The following is a 12,917-nucleotide window of genomic DNA, read 5'->3' on the forward strand; positions in this document are numbered from 1 at the left end:
CCTGGCTCGTCTTCCAATGAGAAAGAGCTTTAACTCCCTATAGTGTGATGATCATCAGCCAGTCCCTGGCCTACCTCCTAGCTACCTCCCCCCTCTCTCATTTCCCCCACCCACTTCCTCCCCTCTCCCCCACCTACTCCCTTTTCCTTCCTCCACCATCCTCCATCCCTCCTGGTGTAACAGGCTGCCTGTTTACAGACTGGGCTTGCTACTCTGCTGGGTAAAGAGCCAAGTCAGCCAAGTCTCCCATTATCAACGAAGGGGAGGACACTGTGTGTGTTGGTGTGTGTGTATATGTTTGTGTGCATGTGTGTGCGTGCGCTCGTGCATGCACGTGTGTGTGTGTGTGTCTGCATGCCTGCAGGCATGAGTGTGTGTCCTTAACCTCTACGGGATCGATGACCCGTATACGGGACGGTTGAGCTAACGTGCGCTAATGTGATTAGCATAACTGTTGTAACAGCAAACTTTCCAGGACATAGACATGTCTTATATGGGCAGAAAGCCTAAATTATTGTTAATCTAACTGCACTGTCCAATTTACAGTAGCTTTTACAGTGAAAAAATAACATGCTATTGTTTGAGGAGAGTGCACAACAACAAAACATATATCACGGCAACTGGTTTGATACATTCACCTCTGAAGGTAAATAATGTACTTACATTCAGTAATCTTGCTCTGATTTGTCATCCTAAGGGTCCCAGAGATAAAATGTAGCATAGTTTTGTTTGATAAAATCAATTTTAATATTCAAATGTAGGAACTGGTTTCTACAGTTTGAACCCCTGCTGTCTCTGGCTCCACACCCACCCCGCCCGGCCATCTATATGTGTGAAAGTAATTAGTGTATAAGCTAATGATCCATCATGTATGACATTCCTGGGAGTGTGTAAACTTACATTTTGTATTACCATATCATGTTTGTATGTTCTCTATAGTTATGTACTTGAAAATGTATCAATTGACCAATTCGGCACATTTGGGCAGACTTGATACCAAATAATCCAGTATTGCAACGCTTTACTGGATCAATCTGAAACGTTGCACACACATTGCTTTAAATTGCGCCTAAACTGCAATATGACATTGTGGCCTTTCTCTTGCATTTCAAAGATGATGGAACAAAATAAAAAAATAGAAAATGCATGTTTTTTTGTTTGTATTATCTTTTATCAGATCTAATGTGTTATATTCTCCTACGTTAATTTCACATTTCCACAAACTTCAAAGTGTTTCCTTTCAAATGGTATCAAGAATATGCATATCCTTGCTTCAGGTCCTGAGCTACAGGCAGTTAGATTTGGGTATGTCATTTTAGGCGAAAATTGAAAAAAAGGGTCCGATCCTTAGTTTGTTGGGGAGGGATGCAATATAGAAAAACACTTTTTTGGCTCTCCAGTTCTACCAAGAGAAAGATACTACTCATGAGCAGATTAGGTTATGTACACAGCTTCCTGTGGGTGCTACCATGCCCCGGTCTCTTCTCCTTGCCTGCGTCCTAAATTGCACCCTATTCACTATTTAGTGCACTATTTTGGTCCCTATGAGCCCTGGTCAAATGTAATGCACTACGTAGGGAATAGGTTGCAATTCGGAACGTAACCCTTGTGGCTTCAACATGGTGGAGAGGAGTGGCCATGTGGGAGGCTGTTACGTGGCACACAGTCCAGTGTAGCTGGGCAGTGAATGGTTAAATTAGGACATTTACCCTTGTGTTGTTGGAGTGTTGAACACTATCAAGATATTTACAGCTGAGTTGCAATGTGTATGTGGCGCTGTTTGTAACAAGCTGTATATTGTGGAAAAATAAAAATTATGTGCCACAAAACACAAACATTGCAATTGCTGTGTGAAATTGGCTGCATTTACACACACAGCCCAATTCTGATTATTTTTCCCACTAATTGGTCTTTTCACCAATCACATCAAAACTTTTCACATCAGATCTTTTTCAGAGCTGATGTGATTGGTGAAAAGACCAATTAGTGGAAAAAATATCAGAATTTGGCTGCATGTGTATACACAGCCGTAGAAACATTTACCCTTGCGTAGCAGTGTTGCTCTCACACTTGATCCTGATCATGTAGACCCACAGCAGGCGGTAAAGAGACTCCAGGGCGACGCGCGCCATCTTGGGGTCCTTACTCTGCAGACACAGACAGACCGACAGACTGATGTTAGTACTGGTTGCTCCTGTGTGGCTCAGTTGGTAGAGCATGGCGCCTGCAACATAAGGATTGTGGGTTCGATTCCCGCTGGTTGCAGTACAGTACCTTGATGTTGGAGAGGCAGTTGTTGAGGAAGACAGTCCATTTGTTGAGGAAGAACTGCTTCTGGCTGACACACAGCAGACAGGTCACCAATGGGTAGAGAGCCTAGGACACAGTAGACATGTCACTAAGGGATACAGAGCCTGTATTGTGCTTAGGTCGATGAAATCTTCAGATAGAACACTCCTATGCTTCAATGAGGTGTGTGTGTGTTTCAAGTTTAGTCGCCACGTGCACAGGATACAACAGGTGTAAAACAGTCAAGTGAAATTCTTACCTTCTTACCATGAGAGCTCTTTCCCAACAATGCACTTATAATAATATAGATAATAATAGAAAATACAATTAAAAATAAAAGTAGGAATAAAAACCACACAAGAAGTACGATGAGAGATAAAGAACACGAGAATGCAAGTATATACAGGTCAGTGCGAGTACCTTATTCAATGTGCAGGGGTACTGGAGTGGTTCAGGTGGGTTTATACATAAAAAGTGACAGGTAGTAGGATATACATGTAAACAGGGCTGAAAAGTGACGGGAAGCAGCAATATACAGTCTAAATACTTATGGTAATATACTTACGGAAATAAACTTAACATGTGTAAATAATTTTATGAACATAACAAGACTCAAAAACTGATAAATAAACTGAACAAGTTCCACAGACATGTGACTAACATAAATGGACTAATGTGTCCCTGAACAAAGGGGGGGTCAAAATCAAAAGTAACAGTCAGTATCTGGTGTGGCCACCAGCTGCATTAAGTACTGCAGTGCATCTCCTCCTCATGGACTACACCAGATTTGCCAGTTCTTGCTGTGAGATGTTACCCCACTATTCCACCAAGGCATCTGCAAGTTCCCGGACATTTCTGGGGGGAAGGCCCAAGCCCTCACACTCCGATCCAACAGGTCCCAGACGTGCTCAATGGGATTGAGATCCGGGCTCTTCATTGTCCATGGTAGAACACTGACATTCCTGTCTTGAAGGAAATCACGCACAGAACGAGCAGTATGGCTGGTTGCATTGTCATGCTGGAGGGTCATGTCAGGATGAGCCTGCAGGAAGGGTACCACATGAGGGAGAAGGATGTCTTCCCTGTAACACACACTGTTGAGATTGCCTGCAATGACAACAAGCTCAGTCCGATGATGCTGTGACACACCACCCCAGACCATGACGGACCCTCCACCTCCAAATCGATCCCGCTCCAGAGTACAGGCCTCGGTGTAACGCTCATTCCTTCGACAATAAACCCGAATCCGACCATCACCCCTGGTGAGACAAAACCATGACTCGTCAATGAAGAGCACTTTTTGCCAGTCCAGCGACGGTGGGTTTGTGCCCATAGGCAACGTTGTTGCCGGTGATGTCTGGTGAGGACCTGCCTTACAACAGGCCTACAAGCCCTCAGTCCAGCCTCTCTCAGCATATTGCAGACAGTCTGAGCACTGATGGAGGGATTGTGCGTTCCTGGTGTAACACGGGCAGTTGTTGTTGCCATCCTGTACCTGTCTTGCAGGTGTGATGTTCGGATGTACCGATCCTGTGCAGGTGTTGTTACACGTGGTCTGCCACTGCGTGGACGATCAGTTGTCCGTCCTGTCTCCCTGTAGCGCTGTCTTAGGCGTCTCACAGTACGGCCATTACAATTTATTGCCCTGGCCACATCTGCAGTCCTCATGCCTCCTTGCAGCATGCCTAAGGCACATTCACACAGATGAGCGGGAACCCTGGGCATCTTTCTTTTGGTGTTTTTCAGAGTCAGTAGAAAGGCCTCTTTAGTGTCCTAAATGTTCATAACTGTGACCTTAATTGCCTACCGTCTGTAAGCTGTTAGTGTTTTAACGACCGTTCCACAGGTGCATGTTCATTAATTGTTTATGGTTCATTGATCAAGCATGGGAAACAGTGTTTAAACCCTTTACAATGAAGATCTGTGAAGCTATTTGGATTTTCACTAATTATCTTTCACTAATTATCTTTGAAAGACAGGGTCCTGAAAAAGGGATGTTTCTTTTTTTGCTGAGTTTATATACATGTAAACAGGAGTAATAGTGACCAGTAGTAGGATAAAACATCACATTTACTGTCCACAATAATCAGATTTAGTGTTTACTCTTTGATTTGAAGAGGTTGCCTGTCCTCTCTTGTGAATCGTTAGTTAGAGGAGCAACAAGGAGAGAGCCACTATACAAGATTGACCTCTAAATGCTTTGAGGCTTGACAGACACCACAGGCATGTACGCTATGCACCAGTTTTACACTGGCCTGTCACTGTGGCTTTTGGAGAAGAACATAAACAACTCTGGACTGTGTGTTTGTATGTGTGTGTGTGTGTGTGTATGTGTGTGTGTGTGTGTATGTGTGTATGCATGCGTGCGTGTGCGTGCGTGACTAACCAGAGAGTGTTTTTTCCTGGAGGAGAGGTCAAGTGTTGTGTCATACATGCTCTCCACAAAGTTCCTTAGACACGGCACGTTCACCTCGTTCTTAACAGCCTGGAAACGGAGAATACATACTCAGCATCACACACACGTACACACACACGCACATACATTTACACACACACACAAGCACACTCAAACACAATCAAATTAGCAACGCACATGCCCCACCCACCTGAGGATCTATTTCCTATGTTTGAGGGATGCAAAATCCACTTGTCACTTAAATCTCTCTGGATTGATTTCTTTCATTTTACTCTGGTGACTCTTTCCTACTGTTGCTAGTTCCATAAATGTTTTCCCGTTAACATAACGACCGCGGAAACATGTGTAATGACCTGTCAAACTCACTCTAGTATTGGCTGAAATGGGCTCAATGGACTACATTGGCTTTCCGTTGCATCTATAAGAACGCTAATGCTTGTTCGGGGATTTAACGCACCGTCTCAACACTTACATCACAAGAAAGAGAAGAAAGATTACTTTTTTCAATTACACAAAAAATCAACACCCACCAAAATAAAGTTATTATTTAATACAGCTGTAATGTTCACAAATGAGATGCGTTGAAAGCAACTTCCAAAAAGGAAAACTCAGATTATAGTGATATTATGTCTGATCTTGCAAACAATGTAAAGTATGTATAGATAGGTGTTATCTAGACCCAAGCGTTTTGATTATAAATCATGTATTCTTCTCTTGACACACTTGTTGAATTATGCAAATGAACGTGACAACAACAGTAATTAATAATTAATAAGGTAGTCTAGACAGAGCAGGTTTTTGGTGTTCCACGCCTTTATATTAATTTATTAATGTTTGCAAATACACCCAGTGTATATATGCAAATGAGGCACATATCATTTATCTTTATTTTATCACAAAGTATTTAAAATATACCTGATATATTAAGAAAATGTATATGTGAGTGCATTAAGAAAAGAAAGTGCAATTTTACAATAAATGAAATACCTAAATTCCTACCAAAATGCCTGAATGTCATTAATTATTTGTCCGTGCCAGTACAATGTTTTATGTCCGATAATTCAGTCAATATCTGATGGATTTTAAAGATTCAAAAAGTTTGGAGTATCTTTATCCATGGTCCAACTGTTGCATTTATTAGAATCGTTTTTTAAACCTATTAAACAATTTCGATGACCGTTTCTAATAGAATTTGTGCCTTAAGCAGTTGTTGTTCTACTAAGAATACAACATTTACTGGTTGTAAACAGGTTTTCTGGTTGACAAGATGTCATATTTCCATTTCCATTTTAGTCATTTAGAGTGAGTGCATACATTTTTCATATAACCCGCCAGGTTACAACCAATGATTTATATATACACTAGATGACTGATAGCAAGACTAAATACATGTTGTTCTCTAGTTCTCGCAATAATGTTTCAGATGGACTACATATTTAGTCATTGGATGGTTCTCCCATTGATCGGGTTCCCGCCTACAAATATCTGGGCATCTGGATTGACAAAGACTTATTATTTTAAAAACATACGGATTAGCTAGTTAAAAAGCTAAGATTTCATCCTTAAGAGTCTATTGATGCACCTGTGCGTCAATGTAAGTAACATAATACAAAAATCCCCATCAAAATCTGTCAGTTTAAGATAGAGATTTTTTTGCATGGGCTGCGTCTCAATCCTCTGCATCCGCCTATGTCGGCCTTCCTCATCTGTGGTGGAAGGTGGCCGAGCTACAGCAGTGTTTGTTAGACCATGAGACATCCCGAAAATCTGTCTTCTCATGAAAACGTCTGTAGCATCCGAACGGTTTGGCCTACGAACTAATATGACCACTCTATGGAAAGGGGAGACTCTCATGAACATGTTTTGCTCTAAGTGTCACGGGACTCGTCTGAAGGTAACCCATACAAATGAATGGAAGTATGGAGGTAGTTTTGTGCCAACAAAAATTAGGGGTTAAATATGTTTCCTAGATATATAGTAGGACAGACACTTCAAAACCTTATTCCTTATGATTTATTTTTTGGATGCCGTCTACCATAGCGCCATTCGTTTTATCACTGGTGGACATTTTAATACTCACCACTGCATCCTGTATAAAAAGGTTGGCTGGTCCTCATTAAAGTTCCGTAGATCAAATCATGACTCCCTTTTTGTTTACAAAGCCTTACTACACAAGCTTCCAATTTACCTAACTTCATTGCTAATGTACAGTGCATTCGGAAAGTATTCAGACCCCTTCACATTTTCCACATTTTGTTACATTACAGCCTTATTCTAAAATTGATAAAAGTATTTTCTCCCCTCATCAATCTACGCACAATACCCCATAATGACAAAACGAAAACAGGTTTTTTGAAATGTTTGCACATTTATAAAAAACGAAAACACAAATACCTTATTTACATAAGTATTCAGACCCTTTGCTATGAGACTTGAAATTGAGCTCAGGTGCATCCTGTTTCCATTGATCGTCCTTGAGATGTTTCTACAACTTGATTGGAGTCCACCTGTGGTAAATTCAATTGCCTGGACATGATTTGGAAAGGCACACACCTGTCTATATAAGGTCCCACAGTTGACACTGCATGTCAGAGCAAAAACCAAGCCATGAGGTCGAAGGAATTGTCTGTAGAGCTCCGAGACAGGATTGTGTCGAGCTACAGATTTTTTTCGCCAGCAGGGACTGGGAGACTAGTCAGGATCGAGGGAAAGATGAACGGAGCAAAGTACAGAGAGATCCTTAATGAAAATCTGCTCCTGAGCGCTCAGGACCTCAGACTGGGGCGAAGGTTCACCTTCTAACAGGACAATGACCCTAAGCACACAGCCAAGACAACCAGGAGTGGCTTCGGGACAAGCCTCTGAATGTCCTTGAGTGGCCCAGCCAGAACCCGGACTTCAACCCGATCTAACATCTCTGGAGAGACCTGAAAATAGCTGTGCAGTGACGCTTCCCATCCAACCTGACAGAGCCTAAGAGGATATGTAGAGAAGAATGGGAGAAACTCCCCAAATACAGGTGTGTATTTCAACAAAGTACTGAGTAAAGGGTCTGAATACTTATGTAAATGTGATATTTCAGTTTTTTCTTTTTTATAAATTTGCAAAGTTGTCATAAAGCCGGAAAAAGTCTGATTTTATGTATTTTCATTTCAGGCTGTAAGGCAACAAAAGGTGAACATTTTGAAAGGGGGTGGTGACTTTCTATACCCACTGTAATTTTGTCCTTGAAACAACATTGAATTGAAATACTGTAGAATTCCATTAATTCCTATGGAGGACTGCTGCTACTGTGGAGTGCCAATATGGCCGACCGGTGGCTTCAAAGTCTCTCAATGGCCAATACATAGCATCAGCAATCCAGGGTTTATGTACATAATTGGTTACAACCAATTGGTCTCTTACACAACCAGTTATTGTTTTCATGACAACATCAAGACATCAAGGAAAATACATCATATTCTGGTTGTCATCTGGTCAGATAACCAACTTACTGCTGCTACAGGAACTAGGATCTCCACGAAGAGGCCGGCCAAGGCATGCTTAATGTCCTTGTCCTTCACTTCCAGGAAGTACTGGGCACAGTCCTGTAACGGACAGCAGCACTTACTAAATACAGCATAAACCCTTACATCATAAGGATTACATATTGTAAACCACACAGTCAGGCCACTAAGGTCAGGTCACATGCTGGTCAACATAAAGGCTAAGTCACGATACTCCACCCTTCTCACAACGTGAACAGTTGCACACTTTCGCGCATGGATTTAATAATGGTGGAAACTCACTCAGCCAATGCTTACACCAATCATATGCTTTTAAATGATTGACAGGAATTTCTGGAAAAGGTGGTGAATTGGGACTCAGCCAAACTAGAGGCCTAGGATGAGAAACTTATACAGAATGCAAAGGGGGGAATTCAAGCTAAAGATAACAAGAGGAATCAAGAGATTCTAGACTGATTTCAATATTGTTACAGAAGACCATTCTCACTTGTGGGTTTGGATTCTGACACTTATTACATTGCTACATGGATAAGGCAGAGAGACATGAGTCAAGTTAATATGTTTACTAAGAAGATTATATGGCCTCAATACAGGTCATGCATCCGGGGCCTTGGAAATTGACCAATATAGAATGAACCTTTCACAGGACCATTTCAACATTCAAAGGTGAGTGGTCAGAAAATCCCTTATAGAATTCACTGTTATTTTTCAACCATGCAGGATTACACACTTGTTCGAGACAGGTGGGCCTATAATCATCATGTCTGCACTTTCTGTAGAGCTCACTGCTCACTTCTGTACCTGCATGAACTGGAAGGAGGCTTCAAAGTCCTCCATGGGATACATCTTGATGCGGAAGAACTTGACACCCATGATGAGGCTGATGGTGCTCTGGACCACGTAGGGACTCTGCTCTTTCTGTCTTAGCTCCTTCAGCTCATACAGAAACCTTTTCTTCACAGCAGGAAACCTGAGAAGGAGAGGAGGAGACAGAGGGTTGGAACAAAGGCAGCGTCCCAAATAGCACCCTATTCGAAATACAGTGCACTACTTTTGACCAGGGCAAAATAGCACAAATAATAGCGAATTTCAATGGAGGATGCTAGCTAAATATGCTAACGGGCGCAAATGAAAATAATTGAATTGCAAAGACAGGCAATCCAGCTCATAAAGTTATACATATATAGGTAGGATCTACCGAATGTCCGTTTTGGTGAGTTTGAACATTTACAAGCGAATGTGAACGAAAGACATTGTGCAAATGAACAAAGTTTTGATGCATGCTTGTCTGAAGGAAGAACAGTACTGGCTCTGGAGCAGCATGTGTAGGCTACACACTGTGCCTGTGTGGATTCTGGAGTCACTAGGGCAATGGCCCTGCCTGCTCTGCTCTGAGAAGACGGGAGAAGAGAAGATGGGCCGAGAACGGAGAGGAGAAAAAACGCAAGGAAATCAAGATAGTGGCAGCAGTACAAATAACTTTTCTAAACGGCTTTGACTTCTCAAACATGGCAGAAGGCTAACATAATATGATGCCTTGTCACCTTATTAATTCAGCCACTTACTTAGATTAGCAAGTTAAATTTAGAGGTTGAGTTAACATACTACATATTCTGTCCACATACTGTCCATAATGTCTATACATCCCTTCATATATACAGTTGAAGTCGGAAGTTTACATACACTTAGGTTGGATTCATTAAAACTCATTTTTCAACCACTCCACAAATGTCTTGTTAACAAACTATAGTTTTGGCAAGTCGGTTAGGGCATCTACTTTGTGCATGACACAAGTAATTTTTCCAACAATTGTTTAAAGACAGATTATTTCACTTATAATTAACTGTATCACAATGCCAGTGGGTCAGAAGTTTACATACACTAAGTTGACTGTGCCTTTAAACAGCTTGAAAAATTCCAGAAAATGATGTCATGGCTTTAGAAGCTTCTGATAGGCTAATTGATATCATTTGAGTCAATTGGAGGTGTACCTGTGGATGTATTTCAAGGCCTACTTTTAAAGATTTTAAGACCTCCACAAGTCTGGTTCATCCTTGGGAGCAATTTCCAAATGCCTGAAGGTAACACGTTCATCTGTACAAACAATAGTACGCAAGTATAAACACCATGGGACCACGCAGCCGTCATACTGCTCAGGAAGGAGACGCATTCTGTCTCCTAGAGATGAACGTATTTTGGTGCGAAAAGTGCAAATCAATCCCAGAACAACAGCAAAGGACCTTGTGAAGATGCTAGAGGAAACAGGTACAAAAGTATCTATATCCACAGTAAAACGAGTCCTATGTTGACATAACCTGAAAGGCCACTCAGCAAGGAAGAAGCCACTGCTCCAAAACCGCCATAAAAAAGCCAGACTACGGTTTGCAACTGCAAATGGGGACAAAGATCTTACTTTTTGGAGAAATGTCCTCTGGTCTGATGAAACAAAAATAGAACTGTTTGGCCATAATGACCATCGTTATGTTTGGAGGAAAAAGGTGAAGGCTTGCAAGCCGAAGAACACCATCCCAACCGTGAAGCACGGGGGTGGCAGCATCATGCTGTGGGGGTGCTTTGCTGCAGGAGGGACTGGTGCACTTCACAAAATAGATGGCATCATGAGGAAGAAAAATTATGTGGATATATTGAAGCAACATCTCAAGACATCAGTCAGGAAGTTAAAGCTTGGTCGCAAATGGGTCTTCCAAATGGACAATGACCCCAAGCATACTTCCAAAGTTGTGGCAAAATGGCTTAAGGACAACAAAGTCAAGGTATTGGAGTGGCCAATACAAAGCCCTGACATCAATCCTATAGAACATTTGTGGGCAAGGAGGCCTACAAACCTGACTCAGTTACACCAGCTCTGTCAGGAGGAATGGGCCTAAATTCCCCCAACTTATTGTGGGAAGCTTGTGGAAGGCTAGCCGAAACGGTTGACCAAAGTTAAACAATTTAAAGGCAATGCTACCAATTTATTTTATTTATTTATTTCACCTTTATTTAACCAGGTAAGCCAGTTGAGAACAAGTTCTCATTTACAACTGCGATCTGGCCAAGATAAAGCAAAGCAGTGCGATAAAAACAACAACACAGAGTTACATATGGGGTAAAACAAAACATAAAGTCAAAAATACAACAGAAAATATATATACAGTGTGTGCGAATGTAGTAAATTATGGAGGTAAGGCAATAAATAGGCCATAGTGCAAAATAGTTACAATTTCGTATTAACACTGGAATGATAGATGTACAAAAGATGATGTGCAAATAGAGATACTGGGGTGCAAATTAGCAAAATAAATAACAATATGGGGATGAGGTAGTTGGGTGGGCTAATTTCAGAATGGCTGTGTACAGGTGCAGTGATCGGTAAGCTGCTCTGACAACTGATGTTTAAAGTTAGTGAGGGAGATAAGAGTCTCCAGCTTCAGAGATTTTTGCAGTTCGTTCCAGTCATTGGCAGCAGAGAACTGGAAGGAATGGTGGCCAAAGGAGGTGTTGGCTTTGGGGATGACCAGTGAGATATACCTGCTGGAGCGCAGACTACAGGTGGGTGTTGCTATGGTGACCAGTGAGCTAAGATAAGACGGGATTTGCCTAGCAGTGATTTATAGATTACCTGGAGCCAGTGGGTTTGGCGACGAATATGTAGTGAGGGCCAGCCAACAAGAGCGTACAGGTCATAATGGTGAGTAGTATATGGGGCTTTGGTGACAAAACGGATGGCACTGTGACAGACTACATCCAATTTTCTGAGTAGAGTGTTGGAGGCTATTTTGTAAATGACATCGCCGAAGTCAAGGATCGGTAGGATAGTCAGTTTTACGAGGGCATGTTTGGCAGCATGAGTGAATGAGGCTTTGTTGCGAAATAGGAAGCCGATTCTAGATTTCACTTTGGATTGGAGATGCTTAATGTGAGTCTGGAAGGAGAGTTTACAGTCTAACCAGACACCTAGGTATTTGTAGTTGTCCACATACTCTAGGTCAGACCCGCCGAGAGTAGAGATTCTAGTCGGGTGGGCGGGTGCAAGCAGCGTTCAGTTGTAGAGCATGCATTTAGTTTTACTAGTGTTTAAGAGCAGTTGGAGGCTACGGAAGGAGTGTTGTATGGCATTGAAGCTCGTTTGGAGGTTTGTTAACACAGTGTCCAATGAAGGGCCAGATGTATACAAAATGGTGTCGTCCGCATAGAGGTGGATCCGAGCGTCACCAGCAGCAAGAGCGACATCATTGATATACACAGAGAATAGAGTCAGCCCGAGAATTGAACCCTGTGGCACCCCTATAGAGACTGCCAGAGGTCCAGACAACAGGCCCTCCGATTTCACACTTTGAACCTATCTGAGAAGTAGTTGGTGAACCAGGCGAGGCAGTCATTTGAGAAACCAAGGCTATTTAGTCTGCCAATAAGAATGTGGTGGTTGACAGAGTCGAAAGCCTTGGCCAGGTCGATGAAGATGACTGCGCAGTGCTGTCTTTTATCGATCGCTGTTATAATATAGTTTAGGACCTTGAGCGTGGCTGAGGTGCACCCATGACCAGCTCGGAAACCGGATTGCATAGCGGAGAAGGTACGGTGGGATTCGAAATGGTCGGTGATCTGTTAAATTGGCTTTCAAATACTTTTGAAAGGCAGGGCAGGATGGATATAGGTCTGTAACAGTTTGGATCTAGAGTGTCACCCCCTTTGAAGAGGGGGAT

At 42.2% G+C, this 12,917-nt stretch overlaps 1 protein-coding gene across 1 annotated transcript in view; it reads right to left on the reverse strand.

The window, feature by feature from the left end:
• LOC311101329 (protein furry homolog) overlaps positions 1 to 12,917 on the reverse strand; it is a gene marked incomplete at its 5' end in the record, with an annotated part of 178,126 nt that overhangs the window by 122,979 nt on the left and 42,230 nt on the right. Inside the window, 5 exons of the mRNA XM_084142456.1 lie at positions 2,044 to 2,147; positions 2,275 to 2,376; positions 4,676 to 4,774; positions 8,200 to 8,292; positions 9,013 to 9,181. Coding sequence (XP_083998582.1) covers positions 2,044 to 2,147; positions 2,275 to 2,376; positions 4,676 to 4,774; positions 8,200 to 8,292; positions 9,013 to 9,181 — 567 coding nt within the window. The remainder of the gene's footprint in view (positions 1 to 2,043; positions 2,148 to 2,274; positions 2,377 to 4,675; positions 4,775 to 8,199; positions 8,293 to 9,012; positions 9,182 to 12,917) is intronic.

The sequence above is a fragment of the Coregonus lavaretus genome (genome assembly GCF_964263955.1).
Source record: "Coregonus lavaretus genome assembly, chromosome: 26".
NCBI classification, from domain to species: domain Eukaryota; kingdom Metazoa; phylum Chordata; class Actinopteri; order Salmoniformes; family Salmonidae; genus Coregonus; species Coregonus lavaretus.